The sequence below is a fragment of the Nerophis lumbriciformis genome, linkage group LG17 (assembly GCF_033978685.3).
Source record: "Nerophis lumbriciformis linkage group LG17, RoL_Nlum_v2.1, whole genome shotgun sequence".
Lineage (NCBI taxonomy): Eukaryota > Metazoa > Chordata > Actinopteri > Syngnathiformes > Syngnathidae > Nerophis > Nerophis lumbriciformis.
In genome coordinates this window covers 41,667,897-41,689,163 of record NC_084564.2, presented here as the reverse complement: position 1 = coordinate 41,689,163, position 21,267 = coordinate 41,667,897, and the positions used below count along the sequence as shown (strand labels likewise).

General features: G+C 38.8%; 1 protein-coding gene across 1 annotated transcript in view; it reads right to left on the bottom strand.

The window, feature by feature from the left end:
- kpna4 (karyopherin alpha 4 (importin alpha 3)) overlaps window positions 1–20,952 on the bottom strand; it is a 69,520-nt gene extending 48,568 nt beyond the window's left edge. The window contains exons 1-3 of the mRNA XM_061973240.2: window positions 20,758–20,952; window positions 10,066–10,110; window positions 3,109–3,198 (exon numbers count right to left, since the gene is read on the bottom strand). Coding sequence (XP_061829224.1) covers window positions 3,109–3,198; window positions 10,066–10,110; window positions 20,758–20,826 — 204 coding nt within the window. The 5' untranslated portion in view covers window positions 20,827–20,952. The remainder of the gene's footprint in view (window positions 1–3,108; window positions 3,199–10,065; window positions 10,111–20,757) is intronic.
- Between the last annotated feature and the right edge of the window lie 315 nt (window positions 20,953–21,267).

The following is a 21,267-nucleotide window of genomic DNA, read 5'->3' as shown; positions in this document are numbered from 1 at the left end:
TTAGAGATGCGCGGATAGGCAATTTATTTCATCCGCAACCGCGTCAGAAAGTCGTCAACCATCCGCCATCCACCCGATGTAACGTTTGATCAGAACTGCACCCGCCCGCCATCCGCCGGATCTAATATAGATGATGCAAGGCATTAGTGAGCCTGCCAACTACTCCGGTTTTCCCGTAATTCGTACGGTTTTCATCAACCTATTCCGGGTTTTTCATTAATTAAAAAAAAAAAAAAAGGGTGAAAACTACGCGAATTGCACCTTGTGCAGACAAGATTTTTCGATCGGACACGGAGGAATTAGCGATGTAAAAGACCACGTTGGGACAAAAAAACAAGTCTAATGCCGTTGCTAGCGATACAAGTGGAAAACTTTCAACGTTTTTCGTCGCCCAAACAGATTCTTTGGATGTGATAAATGCCGAAGTTTTATTTACGGAGGCAATAATTGAGCATGGATTTCCAATCGCACTGGCTGATCACATGGGACAGTTACATGTTTGTAATGCAACCTTTAAAAATCATTACGCGGTGATCGCGGTCCCAAAAATAAACTTTTCTTGCATGATAATGTCCAGAAAAATTCGCTTTATATTACTATAGAGTCCTTTTAACGAATGAGTTTGATGGTTTATCACAAACCTTAAATGAAAGAAGTCCTTTGTTCTCCTGCACCATGGCCTTGCTTCGTGTTTGGTGCGCAAGCTTTATAACCTCACTGAGGTTATAAAGCTTTTGCCTGTTAAAGAAAGGAGACTGATCCAACGCAGCACAAACTTTCGCGTGCCACGCTGTCACGACCCATACGCACACCAGTGCGCAATCATATGGGAGCCGCGCTGAGCGCACCTCCAAGCGCGTCTCGCTGCCGGCGACGGCCGGGTATATGGGCCCGACGCTCCAGCGCCATCCATTTTCAGGGCTAGTTGATTCGGCAGGTGGGTTGTTACACACTCCTTAGCGGGTTCCGACTTCCATGGCCACCGTCCTGCTCTCTATATCAACCAGGGTGAGCCCCACCCCTTTCGTGAGCGCACTGCGCGCGGAGTGACCCCTGTTACGCGCCCCCGGCAACAGGGGTGGCGGGCAGGTAAGCTGCGCGGGCGGAGCGCGCGGAGTGACCCCTGTTACGAGCCCCCGGCCACGGGGGTGGCGGGCAGGTAAGCTGCTTACCTGCTGCGCGTGACGCCGGCCGCGGCGAAGGCGGACGAGGCGGGGTGTCGGTGCGGTGGGCGCGGTAGTGACCCTGGACGTGCGTCGGGCCCTTCTCGCGGATCGCCTCAGCTACGGCTCCCGGTGGGGCCCTCTCGGGGGAAGGGGCCTCGGTCCCGGACCCCGGCGAGGCGTCCCTTCTCCGCTCCGTAAAAGTGTCCATCTCTTTTCTTTTTTTTTCTTCTGTTGTGGCATATGCAGCAGGTGCCTGCTCGTTTTTCGTATGTGGGTAACAACATTTAACTATGTATATATATTTCCCAATTGGTTTAACTGCCACCCGCAAAAAAAAACAAACAAAAAAATATATATATATATATATATATATCTAATTAATCCACCCGACCCGACCCGCGAGCGGATAAAATCTTATTTTTTTTAATTTCATCCGCCCGATCCGCGGATAATCCGCGGACTCCGCGGTTGTGTCCGCAAACCGCGCATCTCTAGTGTGTATCATGACAGACTGCATATGCAAACAAAACATGACATGTGGGCTAATACTTTACAGACAACGTAATATGATTGTTCATGTTTTTCAGTCGGTACAAATTGCTGTCTCATCGCACTGTGTTGTGCATTGCAAACTCAAACACGTTTTGTGCTGACGTAGAAGCTACACTATATTGCCAAAAGTATTTGGCCACCTGCCTTGACTCACATATGAACTTAAAGTGCCATCCCATGGAAAAGACCAAAATGTTTTGGTATCCTGGAGCATTCAAAGTTCCTTTCACTTGGAACTAAAGGGGCCAAGCCCAACTCCTGAAAAACCAACCCTCCACCAAATTTCACACTCGGCACAATGCAGTCCGAAATGTAGCGTTCTCTTGGCAACCTCCAAACCCAGACTGGTCCATCAGATTGCCAGATGGAAAAGTGTGATTCATCAGTCGTCTCCACTGCTCTAGAGTCCAGTGGCGACGTGCTTTACACCACTGCATCCCACGCTTTGCATTGGACATGGTGATGTATGGCTTAGATGCAGCTGCTCAGCCATGGAAACCCATTCCGTGAAGCTCTCTGCGTACTGCACGTGGGCTAATTGGAAAGTCACATGAAGTTTGGAGCTCTGTAGCAACTGACTGTGCAGAAAGTCTTTGCACTATGCGCTTCAGACAGTTTACGTGGCCTACCACTTGGTGGCTGAGTTGCTGTTGTTCCCAAACTCTTCACTTTTCTTACAATAAAGTTGACTTTGAAATATATAGGAACGAGGAAATTTCACGACTGGATTTGTTGCACAGGTGGCATCCTATGACAGTTCCACGCTGGAAATCACTGAGCGCGGCCCATTCTTTCACAAATGTTTGTAGAAACAGTCTCCATGCCTAAGTGCTTGATTTGATACACCTGTGATTAGGACACCTGATTCTCATCATTTGGATGGGTGGCCAAATACTTTTGGCAATATAGTGTAGCTTATCTCTTGCCGTATTTAGCTTTTACGACTAATAATGAAGCACACTGATGTGTCACCACGCTAGAAAGAGAGTTCCTCGGTGTTCGCTCTTACAATAACAATGTCGCTACAGTTTGGTTATTAAACAGGTTAAAGAACGTAAATTAAGTATTGGTGACGGTTTTTGAATGCATTTTAAAGTGATTTAGCGGTAGAATTGACTTTTTCCATTAACTGCATTGCTAGCTACTTACAACGAACCCATTTTTACATGTTAGAATGCAAAAAAACAACAACATTTTGTCTTGTCTATCACAAGGATTGTGAACAACAGGCAAAATTCCCCAAAAAGTGCAGCTGAGAATCTCAGTTGCAAATTACAACACAAAACTAAATCAGCACTGTCACTGGCTATTTAAAACCAAGTGAAAAAAACTTGTCTGACTCAATTTTAAGCAGTCAAATGAATGTTATATTCAGTAAACACAGCCGTACCGATCGGAAATCTCCATCGACGTCGGAGTCCTCACAATAGTCTTCATGTGGCACGTTTCTTCTTTTCAAGAGGTGTTCGTCTCTTTTGTTCTGTGGAGTGGCAAAAGAAACAATGTTATGCATTTTCAAACTTGCTTTCGTTTAGGTGTCTTGCACATTGGGTTATATTAACAGTTGTGCCGTGCGATATTACAATATATATATATATCACAGTACAACACAAATATGTACAAAATGACTATTATTTATATCATAATTGTAACGTCGTGATGTGCGATACCACTGACACCAAGTAAAATTCAGGCTGGTATCGGCAATACCGATACTTTGTGCAAGTATACCAAATGTGTCTGGTAAAATGTAAAAAGTAGTGTATTTCAAGTGTTGCTGCTCTTGGGGAATCATCTTCAAACAATATAAAAACAGTGTGAAAGAATGAATGGCGTTATTCTGAATTGAGTGCGTTCTTAATTATATTGAAGTCTGTATAGTATGTAGTGTCCCTAAATAGTCTACAATAACATAATGCTGCTTTATAATACTGTGATCTGGTATCCACACGTCACTATTAACTGTAAAACATGCTGCCAACAAGCCCTTGTTAGCAACCTGAACACGTCTATTCTTTTCTATCACTTCATGTTAGCGACTTGAACACGTCTATTCTTTTCTATCACTTCCTGTTAGCGACCTGTACACGTCTATTCTTTTCTATCACTTCATGTTAGCGACTTGAACACGTCTATTCTTTTCTATCACTTCCTGTTAGCGACCTGAACACGTCTATTCTTTTCTATCACTTGTTGTTAGCGACTTGAACACGTCTATTCTTTTCTATCACTTCCTGTTAGCGACCTGTACACGTCTATTCTTTTCTATCACTTCTTGTTAGCGACTTGAACACATCTTTTCTACCGTAAGTCTACCCCAGGGCAGCTGTGGCTATGAAAGTAGCTTACCACCACCAGGTGTGAATGTATGATGGGTTCTACATGTAAAGCGACTTTGGGTACTTAGAAAAGCGCTATATAAATCCCAGGTATTATTATTCTTTTTTATCACTAGTTTTTAGCGACTTGAACAGGTCTATTCTTTTCTTTTACTTCTTGTTAGCGACTTGAACACGTCTATTCTTTTCTTTCACTTCTTGTTAGCGACTTGAACACGTCTATTCTTTTCTATCACTTCCTGTTAGCGACCTGTACACGTCTATTCTTTTCTATCACTTGTTGTTAGCGACTTGAACACGTCTATTCTTTTCTATCACTTCCTGTTAGCGACTTGAACACGTCTATTCTACCGTAAGTCTACCCCAGGGCAGCTGTGGCTATGAAAGTAGCTTACCACCACCAGGTGTGAATGTATGATGGGTTCTACATGTAAAGCGACTTTGGGTACTTAGAAAAGCGCTATATACATCCCAGGTATTATTATTCTTTTTTATCACTAGTTGTTAGCGACTTGAACAGGTCTATTCTTTTCTTTTACTTCTTGTTAGCGACTTGACCACGTCTATTCTTTTCTATCACTTCTTGTTAGCGACTTGAACACATCTATTCTTTTCTATCACTAGTTGTTAGCGACTTGAACACGTCTATTATTTTCTATCACTAGTTGTTAGCGACTTGAACACGTCTATTCTTTTCTATCACTTGTTATTAGCGACTTGAACACGTCTATTCTTTTCTTTTACTTCTTGTTAGCGACCTGAACACGTCTATTCTTTTCTATCACTTCTTGTTAGCGACCTGAACACCTCTATTCTTTTCTTTTACTTCTTGTTAGCGACCTGTACACATATATTCTTTTCTATCACTTGTTGTTAGCGACCTGAACACGTCTATTCTTTTCTTTCACTTGTTATCGACTTGAACACGTCTATTCTTTTCTATCACTTCCTGTTAGCGACTTGAACACGTCTATTCTTTTCTATCACTTGTTAGCGACCTGACACGTCTATTCTTTTCTATCACTTCCTGTTAGCGACTTGAACACGTCTATTCTTTTCTATCACTTCCTGTTAGCGACTTGAACACGTCTATTCTTTTCTATCACTTCCTGTTAGCGACTTGAACACGTCTATTCTTTTCTATCACTTGTTAGCGACCTGACACGTCTATTCTTTTCTATCACTTCCTGTTAGCGACTTGAACACGTCTATTCTTTTCTATCACTTCCTGTTAGCGACCTGAACACGTCTATTCTTTTCAATCACTTGTTAGCGACTTGAACACGTCGATTCTTTTCTATCACTTCTTGTTAGCGACTTGAACACGTCTATTCTTTTCTATCACTTCCTGTTAGCAACTTGAACACGTCTATTCTTTTCTATCACTTCCTGTTAGCGACTTGAACACGTCTATTCTTTTCTATCACTTCCTGTTAGCGACTTGAACACGTCTATTCTTTTCTATCACTTCCTGTTAGCGACTTGAACACGTCTATTCTACCGTAAGTCTACCCCAGGGCAGCTGAGGCTATGAAAGTAGCTTACCACCACCAGGTGTGAATGTATGATGGGTTCTACATGTAAAGCGACTTTGGGTACTTAGAAAAGCGCTATATAAATCCCAGGTATTATTATTCTTTTTTATCACTAGTTTTTAGCGACTTGAACAGGTCTATTCTTTTCTTTTACTTCTTGTTAGCGACTTGAACACGTCTATTCTTTTCTTTCACTTCTTGTTAGCGACTTGAACACGTCTATTCTTTTCTATCACTTCCTGTTAGCGACCTGTACACGTCTATTCTTTTCTATCACTTCATGTTAGCGACTTGAACACGTCTATTCTTTTCTATCACTTCCTGTTAGCGACCTGAACACGTCTATTCTTTTCTATCACTTGTTGTTAGCGACTTGAACACGTCTATTCTTTTCTATCACTTCCTGTTAGCGACCTGTACACGTCTATTCTTTTCTATCACTTCTTGTTAGCGACTTGAACACATCTTTTCTACCGTAAGTCTACCCCAGGGCAGCTGTGGCTATGAAAGTAGCTTACCACCACCAGGTGTGAATGTATGATGGGTTCTACATGTAAAGCGACTTTGGGTACTTAGAAAAGCGCTATATAAATCCCAGGTATTATTATTCTTTTTTATCACTAGTTTTTAGCGACTTGAACAGGTCTATTCTTTTCTTTTACTTCTTGTTAGCGACTTGAACACGTCTATTCTTTTCTTTCACTTCTTGTTAGCGACTTGAACACGTCTATTCTTTTCTATCACTTCCTGTTAGCGACCTGTACACGTCTATTCTTTTCTATCACTTGTTGTTAGCGACTTGAACACGTCTATTCTTTTCTATCACTTCCTGTTAGCGACTTGAACACGTCTATTCTTTTCTATCACTTCCTGTTAGCGACTTGAACACGTCTATTCTTTTCTATCACTTCCTGTTAGCGACTTGAACACGTCTATTCTACCGTAAGTCTACCCCAGGGCAGCTGAGGCTATGAAAGTAGCTTACCACCACCAGGTGTGAATGTATGATGGGTTCTACATGTAAAGCGACTTTGGGTACTTAGAAAAGCGCTATATAAATCCCAGGTATTATTATTCTTTTTTATCACTAGTTTTTAGCGACTTGAACAGGTCTATTCTTTTCTTTTACTTCTTGTTAGCGACTTGAACACGTCTATTCTTTTCTTTCACTTCTTGTTAGCGACTTGAACACGTCTATTCTTTTCTATCACTTCCTGTTAGCGACCTGTACACGTCTATTCTTTTCTATCACTTGTTGTTAGCGACTTGAACACGTCTATTCTTTTCTATCACTTCCTGTTAGCGACCTGAACACGTCTATTCTTTTCTATCACTTGTTGTTAGCGACTTGAACACGTCTATTCTTTTCTATCACTTCCTGTTAGCGACCTGTACACGTCTATTCTTTTCTATCACTTCTTGTTAGCGACTTGAACACATCTTTTCTACCGTAAGTCTACCCCAGGGCAGCTGTGGCTATGAAAGTAGCTTACCACCACCAGGTGTGAATGTATGATGGGTTCTACATGTAAAGCGACTTTGGGTACTTAGAAAAGCGCTATATAAATCCCAGGTATTATTATTCTTTTTTATCACTAGTTTTTAGCGACTTGAACAGGTCTATTCTTTTCTTTTACTTCTTGTTAGCGACTTGAACACGTCTATTCTTTTCTTTCACTTCTTGTTAGCGACTTGAACACGTCTATTCTTTTCTATCACTTCCTGTTAGCGACCTGTACACGTCTATTCTTTTCTATCACTTGTTGTTAGCGACTTGAACACGTCTATTCTTTTCTATCACTTCCTGTTAGCGACTTGAACACGTCTATTCTACCGTAAGTCTACCCCAGGGCAGCTGTGGCTATGAAAGTAGCTTACCACCACCAGGTGTGAATGTATGATGGGTTCTACATGTAAAGCGACTTTGGGTACTTAGAAAAGCGCTATATACATCCCAGGTATTATTATTCTTTTTTATCACTAGTTGTTAGCGACTTGAACAGGTCTATTCTTTTCTTTTACTTCTTGTTAGCGACTTGACCACGTCTATTCTTTTCTATCACTTCTTGTTAGCGACTTGAACACATCTATTCTTTTCTATCACTAGTTGTTAGCGACTTGAACACGTCTATTATTTTCTATCACTAGTTGTTAGCGACTTGAACACGTCTATTCTTTTCTATCACTTGTTATTAGCGACTTGAACACGTCTATTCTTTTCTTTTACTTCTTGTTAGCGACCTGAACACGTCTATTCTTTTCTATCACTTCTTGTTAGCGACCTGAACACCTCTATTCTTTTCTTTTACTTCTTGTTAGCGACCTGTACACATATATTCTTTTCTATCACTTGTTGTTAGCGACTTGAACACGTCTATTCTTTTCTTTCACTTGTTATCGACTTGAACACGTCTATTCTTTTCTATCACTTCCTGTTAGCGACTTGAACACGTCTATTCTTTTCTATCACTTGTTAGCGACCTGACACGTCTATTCTTTTCTATCACTTCCTGTTAGCGACTTGAACACGTCTATTCTTTTCTATCACTTCCTGTTAGCGACTTGAACACGTCTATTCTTTTCTATCACTTCCTGTTAGCGACTTGAACACGTCTATTCTTTTCTATCACTTGTTAGCGACCTGACACGTCTATTCTTTTCTATCACTTCCTGTTAGCGACTTGAACACGTCTATTCTTTTCTATCACTTCCTGTTAGCGACCTGAACACGTCTATTCTTTTCAATCACTTGTTAGCGACTTGAACACGTCGATTCTTTTCTATCACTTCTTGTTAGCGACTTGAACACGTCTATTCTTTTCTATCACTAGTTGTTAGCGACTTGAACAGGTCTATTCTTTTCTTTTACTTCTTGTTAGCGACTTGAACACGTCTATTATTTTCTATCACTTCCTGTTAGCGACTTGAACACGTCTATTCTTTTCTATCACTTCCTGTTAGCGACTTGAACACGTCTATTCTTTTCTATCACTTCCTGGTAGCGACTTGAACACGTCTATTATTTTCTATCACTTCCTGTTAGCGACTTGAACACGTCTATTCTTTTCTATCACTTCCTGTTAGCAACTTGAACACGTCTATTCTTTTCTATCCACTTGTTATTGGCGACTTGAAAATGTCTATTCTTTTCTATCACTTCCTGTTAGCGACTTGAACACATCTATTCTTTTCTATCACTTCCTGTTAGCGACCTGAACACGTCTATTCTTTTCAATCACTTGTTAGCGACTTGAACACGTATATTCTTTTCTATCACTTCCTGTTAGCGACTTGAACACGTCTATTCTTTTCTATCACTTCCTGTTAGCGACTTGAACACATGTATTCTTTTCTATCACTTCCTGTTAGCGACTTGAACACGTGTATTCTTTTCTATCACTCGTTAGCGACTTGAACACGTCTATTCTTTTCTATCACTTCCTGTTAGCGACTTGAACACGTGTATTCTTTTCTATCACTTCCTGTTAGCGACTTGAACACGTGTATTCTTTTCTATCACTTCCTGTTAGCGACTTGAACACGTCTATTCTTTTCTATCACTTCCTGTTAGCGACCTGAACACGTCTATTCTTTTCTATCACTTCTTGTTAGCGACTTGAACGCGTCTATTCTTTTCTATCACTTCCTGTTAGCGACCTGAACACGTCTATTCTTTTCTATCACTTCTTGTTAGCGACTTGAACACGTCTATTCTTTTCTATCACTTGTTAGCAACTTGAACACGTCTATTCTTTTCTATCACTTGTTAGCGACTTGAACACGTCTATTCTTTTCTATCACTTGTTATTAGCGACTTGAACACGTCTAGTCTTTTCTATCACTAGTTATTAGCGACTTGAACACGTCTATTCTTTTCTATCACTAGTTGTTAGCGACTTGAACACGTCTATTCTTTTCTATCACTAGTTGTTAGCGACTTGAACACGTCTATTCTTTTCTTTTACTTCTTGCTAGCGACCTGAACACGTCTATTCTTTTCTATCACTTCCTGTTAGCGACTTGAACACGTCTATTCTTTTCTATCACTTCCTGTTAGCGACTTGGGAGGGGGGGGGGGGCCGGACCACTGGTGTACAAGACGCACACTGCGTAACCTGAGACTTCACGTGTAGGTGTAAAAAATAGAAGAAACCAATTTTTTTGAGAAATCAGACTAATTAAAATGTACACGACTGTTGAAGAAAAGCTGGTAGTAAAAACATTTCGTTTAATTGTCTTGTCCTTTGTATATATACATTGTGTTAAACAAATTGAGAAAATATAAATAAAATTTAAAAAAAAATTTAAAATATTAATTTGATGTGTATATTTGTGAATTTAGGGAAAAAAATACTACATAGTGATATATATATATATATCATGGAATATAAAATAGCCTATATCGAGACATATATTGTCCATATCGCAGAGCACTAATTAACAGCATCATAACATAGAAAGAAAGGCATTTACCTTTCGGAGCTCCACCACGACCTCCGTCCTCTGTCTTCTCATAGTCTGTGGGCACAATGGTGATGTTAGTAAGAGCACTAGACCATGTCACAGTGGATATAAAGTCCATACAATTCTTTCATTTGTTTTTTGAAGGCGATCGTTGATAACCTCAGTTCAGAGCTTCAAAGGATTAACGCTGGTTACGTATTTTCCTTTCCAAAACCTGCTTGCCTTGAATCGTTTTCATAAGAAAACTTTGACCCTGTAACGAATCGTTTTTATATTTCTATAATTTCCAAGAGACGAACTGACAGTGGTTTTCCCCGTACCTCAATCACAACTTGTACTCATCTTGGAGCCATAAGATTGGGGCCAGCTGTGACCTTTGTGTTTCCAGTTACTGAGTTAACCGAGCTATAAATGGTAGTCAATGGGATGCGGGGACCCTTGAGCAAGCCACCCAAGAACAAGGCACAGCACCCAAACATGTGTCACTAAATCTAAAATGACTCAGCGTGTGTGACTCACCAGCCATTTAACATGCTTTATTTATAGCAAGGAGCAATCTTGCATATTTTGTGATACTGTCGATATTTCTTATCACCAAACTGAATGTGATGCAACTTCCGTTTACAAAGTTGTGTTAAACACAAGAGCTGCACTCCAATATGAAGTAGATAATGTTATGTCAGAGAGGATATTTTTGAGTGTCTAAATATTACACTTCTAAATATAATACAGAGCAGTTCTACACCACTGCAAACAACCTAAGAAATAAACATACGGCTAGAGGCACAATATTGTACTTTATTTAAATATATTTGTTTTAAAGTGTGGGTCTGAGCTGGGATAGGTCCCCGCGACCCTGGTAGGAAATGGATGGATGGTTCCACAATAGTGTATTGGGGAAAATCCAGCCTTGATGTTAGTAATTTAGACAGTTTAAAAGGCTTTTTAGTACAAGTCCTACTAGGAACATTACCGTATTTTCCGCACTATTAGCCGCACCTAAAAACCACAAATTTACTCAAAAGCTGACAGTGCGGCTTATAACCCGGTGTGCTTTATATATGGATTAATATTAAGATTCATTTTCATAAAGTTTCGGTCTCGCAACTACGGTAAACAGCCGCCATCTTTTTTCCCCGTAGAAGAGGAAGTGCTTCTTCTTCTACGCAAGCAACCGCCAAGGTAAGCACCCGCCCCCATAGAACAGGAAGCGCTTCTTCTTCTACTGTAAGCAACCACCCGCCCACGTAGAAGAAGAAGAAGTGCGCGGATATTACCGTACGTTTCATTTCCTTTGTGTGTTTACATCTGTAAAGACCACAAAATGGCTCCTACTAAGCGACAGGTTTCCGGTTCATGAAAAGACGCAATCTCTCCATCCGCACACGGACTACTATTTCACAGCAACTGCCTAAAGACTTTCAAGAAAAGCTGGCTACTTTCCGTGCATATTGTAAAAACAAGATAGCTGAAAAAAAGATCCGGCCAGAGAACATTATCAACATGGACGAGGTTCCACTGACTTTTGATATTCCTGTGAACCGCACTGTGGATACAACGGGAGCACGTACGGTGAATATTCGCACCACAGGGAATGAGAAGTCATCCTTCACTGTGGTTCTAGCTTGCCATGCTAATGGCCAGAAACTTCCACCCATGGTGATATTCAAAAGGAAGACCTTGCCAAAAGAGACCTTTCCAGCCGGCGTCATCATAAAAGCTAACTCGAAGGGATGGATGAAGAAAAGATGAGCGAGTGGTTAAGGTAAGTTTAAGTTTACGCGAAGAGGCCGGGTGGCTTTTTTCACGCAGCTCCGTCCATGTTGATATACGTATGTTTGTGATTGCACATTTGCGTACATTTTGGGAGTGAACAGAGTTGTTAGAACGCTGGTTTTTAATATATTATTAAAGTTTGACTGACCTATCTGACTGTTTTTTTGACATTCCTTTAGCGCAGTTAGATGCGGCTTACAACACGGGGCGGCTTATAGGTGGACAAAGTTTTGAAATATGCCGTTCATTGAAGGCGCGGCTTTTAACCCAGGGCGCCTTATGGTGCGGAAAATACGGTATGTCTGTTTGACGGAATAAAAAAAATTAAATTAAATTTAAAAAAATACAGTACTTGTGTAATATACACTAATGTATGTGTTTTGATGTTTTTTTAAGCGATTTACAGGCAGAATAGAGCAACTACCATAGGCTCCATTATAAGTGTACTTTTGCTCACATGTATTTACTAGCTAGAGTGCATAAACAGATAACATGTGTGCTTGTCTTACATTAGGATTGTGAATGCATAGGCAACATGCCAAAAAAGTGAAGTTCCTCTTTAAATACCCATCAAAACTGAGCATTATTTGTGCTAAATGTAATTATATTGTGCAGCTGTACCTAATATAGTGGGGGTACATAGGTTTCACTAACACTCGGAGGAGGCACTGAGGAATCCAGAGTTCATCTGCATGCACATTCATGGAGTAGAGTGAGTAAACAAGTCATTAAACAGCGGTGGGGGGAAATACTGGAGATGATTTGCAGTGCACTGGTTTATATGTAGCTTGTGACGGTGGTGAAGCTTGTAGCTTGTGACAGTGGTGAAGTCATTTATAAAAGGTGGCTCGAAGGAGACAGCTTTTGTGTATTGCTCTACGGCGCTGCAGCAGCCAGGGAAAACAACAACTTGTCAAACAGGATGTATGAGTCTTCAGCTATCACGTGCAGTCTAAAAAATAAAAAAAAGGCTGCAAAAAGTATACAACGCGGTCGCTGCAGCGACGCACGTTGTAAAACAGGGGGGGTCAAACTCATTTTAGATCAGGGGCCACAAGGAGTAGAATCTACTCCCAAGTGGGCCGGACTGGTAAAATCACAGCACGATAACTTAAAAATAAAGACAATTAAGATTGTTTTCTTTGTTTACAAATAGAACAAGCACATTCTGAAATTGCACAAATCATAATGTTGTTGGGGTTTTTTTACACATACATGTTGCGGTTAATAGTATATATACTTTGTCATTATTTATATTTTCTGAATAAATTATGTGATAATGTTAATTAATCAACTCATTGGTGTTAATTTTCAATCTATTAAGATATAAAAATATCTAAATCCAATTACAGTATATTATTTATTTAGTTTGATCATTTTCCTTATTTTGGACATGTGTAGCATCATCTACAAAGTTACAAATAATTGCTATTGCGACATCGATGAGCGTCATCTCGTCGATAACCTGATGGCCACAACATTAGGTACACCCGCCGCCTCCAAATATGACAAATGTTTATCAAGTTTTAGAGCAGCGGTGTCCAAAACTCATTTTATATCAGGGGCCACATGGAGGAAAATCTACTCCCAGGTGGGCCGGACTGGTAAAATCACGGCGCGATAACTTAAAAATAAAAACAACTTCTTTGTTTACAAATAGAACAAGCACATTCTGAAATTGTACAAATGATAATTTTGTTGTTGTTTTTTTACACTTACATGTTGCAGTTAATAGCATAGAATAGAATAGACTTTGTCATTATTTATATTTTCTGAATAAATTATGTGATAATATTCATCAGTCAACTCATTGGTGTTAATTTTCACTCTATCAAGATCAAAAAATATCTAAATCCAATTACAGGATGTTATTTATGTAGTTTGATCATTTTACTCAACTGATGTACTAAAACATCATGTGGTTTATTCTGTACATATGTAGCATCATCTACAAAGTTACAAATAATTGCTATTGCTACATCGATGAGCGTCATCTCGTCGATAACCTGATGGCCACAACATTAGGTAGAACAGTGTCTAAAACTCATTTTAGATCACAAAGAGGAAAATCTACTCCCAAGTGGGCCGGACTGGTAAAATCACGGCACGATAACTTAAAAATAAAGACAACTTCAGATCGTTTTCTTTGTTTACAAATAGAACAAGCACATTCTGAAATTGCACAAATCATAATGTTGGGTTTATTTTTTACACTTACATGTTGCGGTTAATAGTATAGAATAGACTTTATTGTCATTATATTTGCTTATAACGAGATTAAAGACTCCAACTTTAGGTGCAGTAGTGGAAAAAAAAAAATGGGACAAAAAATAAATTACACAAGAAGTAATAAAGATAAAAAATAAGAATTGAAATAAACAGACTACTATCCAATAAAAATAAGCAATCCTGTACAATATACAAAATACTGTACAATATACAGTATATATCATCTATATACACTTTATTTGTCATTGTTTATATTTTCTGATTAAATGATGTGATAATATTCATCAGTCAACTCATTAGTGCTAATTTTCAATCCATCAAGATAAAAAAAAAATCTAAATCCGATTACAGTATATTATTTATATAGTATGATAATTTTCCTCGACTGGTGCACTGACATATTGTGGTTTATTTTATTTTTTTGTACATATGTAGCATCATCTACAAAGATACAAATAATTGCTATTACGACATCCAGTGGACACATTTAGAACAGTGGGTTCTTTCATTCAACAATTTCAGGTTACTTTTTAAACTTAAACTCATCCCGAGGGCTGGATTAAAAACTATTTTCTTTGTTTACAAATAGAACAAGCACATTCTGAAATTGCACAAATCATAATGTTGTTGGGTTTTATTTACACTTACATGTTGCGGTTAATAGTATTCTATCTTTATTTGTCATTATTTATATTTTCTGAATAAATTATGTGATAATGTTCATCAGTCAACACACTGGTGCTAATTTTCACTCTATCAAGATAGACAAATATCTAAATCCAATTACCAATTAGATCATCTTAATCTTACTCATCTCACCATATGACATGTAACTTACTTCACCGAAAAATAAATCACAATTTACTTTCATTGTGATTACTTATGGAGTATATTGTGAATAAATTGAGAACAGGAAGTGAACAAAAGTTTTTAGCAACTGTTACGTAAAAGAAAAGGGGTAGGATTAAATAAGCTCTGCTTCTTCCTACTCCTTTTCAAACATGTTGAAAAGACAAACTGGAAATTGTGATGTATCATGTTGTATGTTTGCATGTTCGAAATAAACTCAAACTCAACTCAACTCAATTACAGTATGTTATTTATGTGATTTTCCTCGACTGATGTACTAACGTGGTTTATTTTCATATTAGTTTGATTGCTTTGCTTAATCCATTCCATAATTTAGTTCCACATACTGATATACTGAAGGTCTTAAGTGTTGTACGTGCGTACAAATGTTTTAAATTACATTTTTCTCGAAGATTATATTTCTCCTCTTTTTTTGAGAATTGTTGTATATTCTTGGGTCGCAGGTTATAGTTTGCTTTGTGTATAATTTTAGCTGTTTGCAAATTCACTATGTCGTGGAATTTCAGTATCTTTGATTCAATAAAGGATTTGTATGTTCTCTATATCCAACATTATGTATTATTCTAACTGATCTTTTTTGTAACACCGTTAATGAATGAAGTGTACTTTTGTAGTTATTTCCCCATATTTCTACACAGTAACTCAGATATGGTAACACTAGTGAGCAGTAGAGAATATGAAGTGATTTTTTTGTCTAGAACATGTTTTGCTTTATTCATTATTGACGTGTTTTCTGCTACTTTATGTTGTATATTTTTTACGTGAGATTTCCAGTTCAATTTATCATCAATCGTTATACCTAGAAATGTGGTTTCATTTACTCTTTCAATTTCTATTCCGTCTATTTGTATCTGTGTTTGACTTTCTCTTCTACTGTTACCAAATAGCATTATTTTAGTCTTACTGAGATTCAACGATAGTCTGTTTTTGTCAAACCATCTTTTTAATTTGTTAATTTCTTCTGTTATCATTTGTATTATCTTATGTGTGTTCACTCCTGAACAAAACGCTGTTGTATACATATAAGTGGATTGGATTTGTCATTATTTATATTTTCTGAATAAATTATGTGATAATATTCATCAGTCAACTCATTGGTGCGAATGTTCACTCTATCAAGATAAAAAAAAAATATCTAACTCCAATTATAGTATGTTATTTATGTAGTTTGATCATTTTCCCCAACTGATGTACTAACATCCATCCATCCATTTTCTACCGCTTGTCCCTAACATTACATGGTTTATTTTGTACATATGTAGCATCATCTACAAAGTTACATATAATTTCTATTGCGACATCCAGTGGACACATTTATAACATTGCTTTCTTTCATTCAACAATTTCAGGTTAATTTTTATACTTAGCAAACTGATCCCGCGGGCCGGATAAAAAACTATTTTCTTTGTTTACAAATAGAACAAGCACATTCTGAAATTGCACAAATCATAATGTTGTTGGGGGTTTTTTTTTACACTTGCATGTTGCGGTTAATAGTATATATACTTTATTTTTCTGAGGTCCGAGAGCCAGCTCCAGCTCCAGCTCGTAGTGCCCAAGACCAGACTTAAAACCAGGGGAGACAGGGTCTTCTCTGTGGTCGGCCCTAAGCTCTGGAACACTCTGCCCCTCCATGATCGAACTGCTCCCACAGTGGAGTGTTTTAAGTCCCGTCTTAAGACCCACTTTTATTCTCTGGCTTTTAACACTACGTGAGTTGTGTGGTCCTTTAAAATGTTTATTTCTATTTACTGTTTTAATTGGTTTCACCCTTTAAAATCGTTTTTAATCACATTTATTTTATATTGGTTTTTATATTGGTTTTACCGTATTTCCCGCACTATTAGCCGCACCTAAAAACCACAAATTTTCTCAAAAGCTGACAGTGCGCCTTTTAACCCGGTGCGCTTTATATATGGAAAAATATTAAGATTCATTTTCATAAAGTTTCGATCTCGCAACTTCGGTAAACAGCCGCCATCTTTTTTCCCGGTAGAACAGGAAGCGCTTCTTCTTCTACGCAAGCAACCGCCAAGGTAAGCACCCGCCCCCATAGAACAGGAAGCGCTTCTTCTTCTACTGTAAGCAACCACCCGCCCGTGTAGAAGAAGAAAAAGAGCGCGGATATCACCGTACGTTTCATTTCCTTTGTGTGTTTACATCTGTAAAGACCACAAAATGGCTCCTACTAAGCGTCAGGGATCCGGTTCATGAAAAGACGCAATCTCTCCATCCACACACGGATTACTATTTCACAGCAACTGATATTCCTGTGAAACGCACTGTGGATACAACGGGAGCACGTACGGTGAATATTCGCACCACAGGGAATGAGAAGTCATCCTTCACTGTGGTTCTAGCTTGCCATGCTAATGGCCAGAAACTTCCACCCATGGTGATATTCAAAAGGAAGACCTTGCCAAAAGAGACCTTTCCAGCCGGCGTCATCATAAAAAGCTAACTCGAAGGGAGGGATGAAGAAAAGATGAGCGAGTGGTTAAGGTAAGTTTAAGTTTACGCGAAGAGGCCGGGTGGCTTTTTTCACGCTGCTCTGTCCATGTTGACATACGTATGTTTGTGATTGCACATTTGCGTACATTTTGGGAGTGAACAGAGTTGTTAGAACGCTGGTTTTTAATACATTATTAAAGTTTGACTGACCTATCTGACTGTTTTTTTGACATTCCTTTAGCGCAGTTAGATGCGGCTTACAACACCGGGCGGCTTATAGGTGGCCAAAGTTTTGAAATATGCCGTTCATTGAAGGCGCGGCTTTTAACCCAGGGCGCCTTATGGTGCGGAAAATACGGTATATGTATTTATTTTTTGTTTTTATTCAGTCATTGGTGGAGCTAAGGATAATATTTTAATAATTTTTAATATTGTTGTGCAGCACTTTGAAACATTTTGTTGGTTAAATGTGCCATATAAATAAAGTGGATTGGATTTGTCATTTATATTTTCTGAATAAATGATGTGATAATATTCATCAGTCAACTCATTGGTGCGAATGTTCACTCTATCAAGATAAAAAAAAATATATCTAAATCCAATTATAGTATGTTATTTATGTAGTTTGATCATTTTCCCCAACTGATGTACTAACATCCATCCATCCATTTTCTACCGCTTGTCCCTAACATTACATGGTTTATTTTGTACATATGTAGCATCATCTACAAAGTTACATATAATTTCTATTGCGACATCCAGTGGACACATTTATAACATTGGTTTCTTTCATTCAACAATTTCAGGTAAATTTTTATACTTAGCAAACTCATCCCGCGGGCCGGATAAAAAACTATTTTCTTTGTTTACAAATAGAACAAGCACATTCTGAAATTGCACAAATCATAATGTTGTTGGGTTTTTTTTTTTTACACTTACATGTTGCGGTTAATAGTATATATACTTTATTTTTCTGAGGTCCGAGAGCCAGCTCCAGCTCGTAGTGCCCAAGACCAGACTTAAAACCAGGGGAGACAGGGTCTTCTCTGTGGTCGGCCCTAAACTCTGGAACACTCTGCCCCTCCATGATCGAACTGCTCCCACAGTGGAGTGTTTTAAGTCCCGTCTTAAGACCCACTTTTATTCTCTGGCTTTTAACACTACGTGAGTTGTGTGGTCCTGTTTTTAAAATGTTTATTTCTATTTACTGTTTTAATTGGTTTCCCCCTTTAAAATCGTTTTTAATCACATTTATTTTATATTGTTTTTTTATATTGGTTTTATATGTATTTATTTTTTGTTTTTATTCAGTCATTGGTGGAGCTAAGGATAATATTTTAATAATTTTTAATATTGTTGTGCAGCACTTTGAAACATTTTGTTGTTTAAATGTGCCATATAAATAAAGTGGATTGGATTTGTCATTTATATTTTCTGAATAAATTATGTGATAATATTCATCAGTCAACTCATTGGTGCGAATGTTCACTCTATCAAGATAAAAAAAATTATCTAACTCCAATTATAGTATGTTATTTATGTAGTTGGATCATTTTCCCCAACTGATGTACTAACATCCATCCATCCATTTTCTACCGCTTGTCCCTAACATTACATGGTTACAAAGTTACGTATAATTTCTATTGCGACATCCAGTGGACACATTTATAACATTGGTTTCTTTCATTCAACAATTTCAGGTAAATTTTTATACTTAGCAAACTCATCCCGCGGGCCGGATAAAAAACTATTTTCTTTGTTTACAAATAGAACAAGCACATTCTGAAATTGCACAAATCATAATGTTGTTGGGGTTTTTTTTTTACACTTGCATGTTGCGGTTAATAGTATATATACTTTATTTTTCTGAGGTCCGAGAGCCAGCTCCAGCTCCAGCTCGTAGTGCCCAAGACCAGACTTAAAACCAGGGGAGACAGGGTCTTCTCTGTGGTCGGCCCTAAGCTCTGGAACACTCTGCCCCTCCATGATCGAACTGCTCCCACAGTGGAGTGTTTTAAGTCCCGTCTTAAGACCCACTTTTATTCTCTGGCTTTTAACACTACGTGAGTTGTGTGGTCCTTTAAAATGTTTATTTCTATTTACTGTTTTAATTGGTTTCACCCTTTAAAATCGTTTTTAATCACATTTATTTTATATTGTTTTTTTATATTGGTTTTATATGTATTTATTTTTTGTTTTTATTCAGTCATTGGTGGAGCTAAGGATAATATTTTAATAATTTTTAATATTGTTGTGCAGCACTTTGAAACATTTTGTTGTTTAAATGTGCCATATAAATAAAGTGGATTGGATTTGTCATTTATATTTTCTGAATAAATTATGTGATAATATTCATCAGTCAACTCATTGGTGCGAATGTTCACTCTATCAAGATAAAAAAATATATATCTAAATCCAATTATAGTATGTTATTTATGTAGTTTGATCATTTTCCCCAACTGATGTACTAACATCCATCCATCCATTTTCTACCGCTTGTCCCTAACATTACATGGTTACAAAGTTACGTATAATTTCTATTGCGACATCCGGTGGACACATTTATAACAGTGGTTTCTTTCATTCAACAATTTCAGGTTAATTTTTATACTTAGCAAACTCATCCCGCGGGCCGGATAAAACCTGTCGGCGGGCCTGATCCGGCCCGAGGGCCGTACGTTAGGCACCCCTGTCGTAAAACATGTCAATTGCTACTGCCATTAAATGCTATTGCATACGAGCGCCATTGATCAACCGCCTACTACAACTACGACTTTAAGGCGTTTATAAATCATTTTGCCGGTGTGTTTAAACAGTGGATAAGAGGCACTTATTAGGTAAATGATCCCCACTATTGTTTTTGATGCTAAAGACGGGGGAGGGGGATTGAAAGCATTGCCAACGAGCTTAAAATGGAGCTACCTCAACTGCACTCTCCATGTAACGTTGCTAGTACTAACTTCCCAATCCATGAAATATACTTCGATATTCACATTAATTTCACTTTTATTTGATTTTTGTGTGGATATTAAGCCGGTTTGCCATGGTCCACACCGAGCTAGAAAAAGGAGGGATTGAGCCGTGGGCCTGCTTTGCAGCAAGCCAGCTCCTCCAGCAGAGGCAACGGGCGAGCCTTTTTTTTGGGGGCGAGTAAACAGTCCAATAAGCCGGAATAAAAGCGGTATATTTGTGGAAAGAAACAAACAGGAGTCATGGTGGAGGTTGGTGGAAATAGCTAGAAGGGAAGGCCCAGGCCGCAGCCTCGGGGTAAAGTTCCCGACGAAACGACGTCACAGGAAAGCCGCGGAGGCGAAGTTGGCCGCGAACGGTTGACGGAAGGGGGGTGGGGGGGGATACGAGCGGTTTGTAACTTACCTCCAAATCACGACCCTTGTTCTTGAAATTCTTCAGTCGCTGGTTATCCAGTTTCTCGTTGTCGGCCATGTTGAGCGGTTAGGGCGCAGTTTCACTCGCGGAAATTAGCTCTTGATGCTAACTGGTTGCTCGTCGCGGCCTTTCGTTTAGCGGACTATTTTTTGCTGCTGCTGGGCGGCCGCGGTGCATGCTGGGATTGCCGGTGGCGGAGAGGAAGGGGGGGGGGGGCAGCACCTCGGCTCTCATTGGTCCATTGTGAAAAGCTCGCCCCCGCCAGGCGCGCGCCCCAGTGAAACATTATTTACATTACCTTACAACTGCAGGGAAATATAATATCCATTTTTATCAATTTTAAACGACCATTTCTTTTCAAACTTAGAGAATAGAATAGAAAGTACTTTATTGATCCCTGGGGGAAATTCAGCACCACAGTTCGCTCACAATAGACAATATATATACAGTGACTGTATATATATTCTTCTCATGTGAAAATACCTATTAGAGTCTATT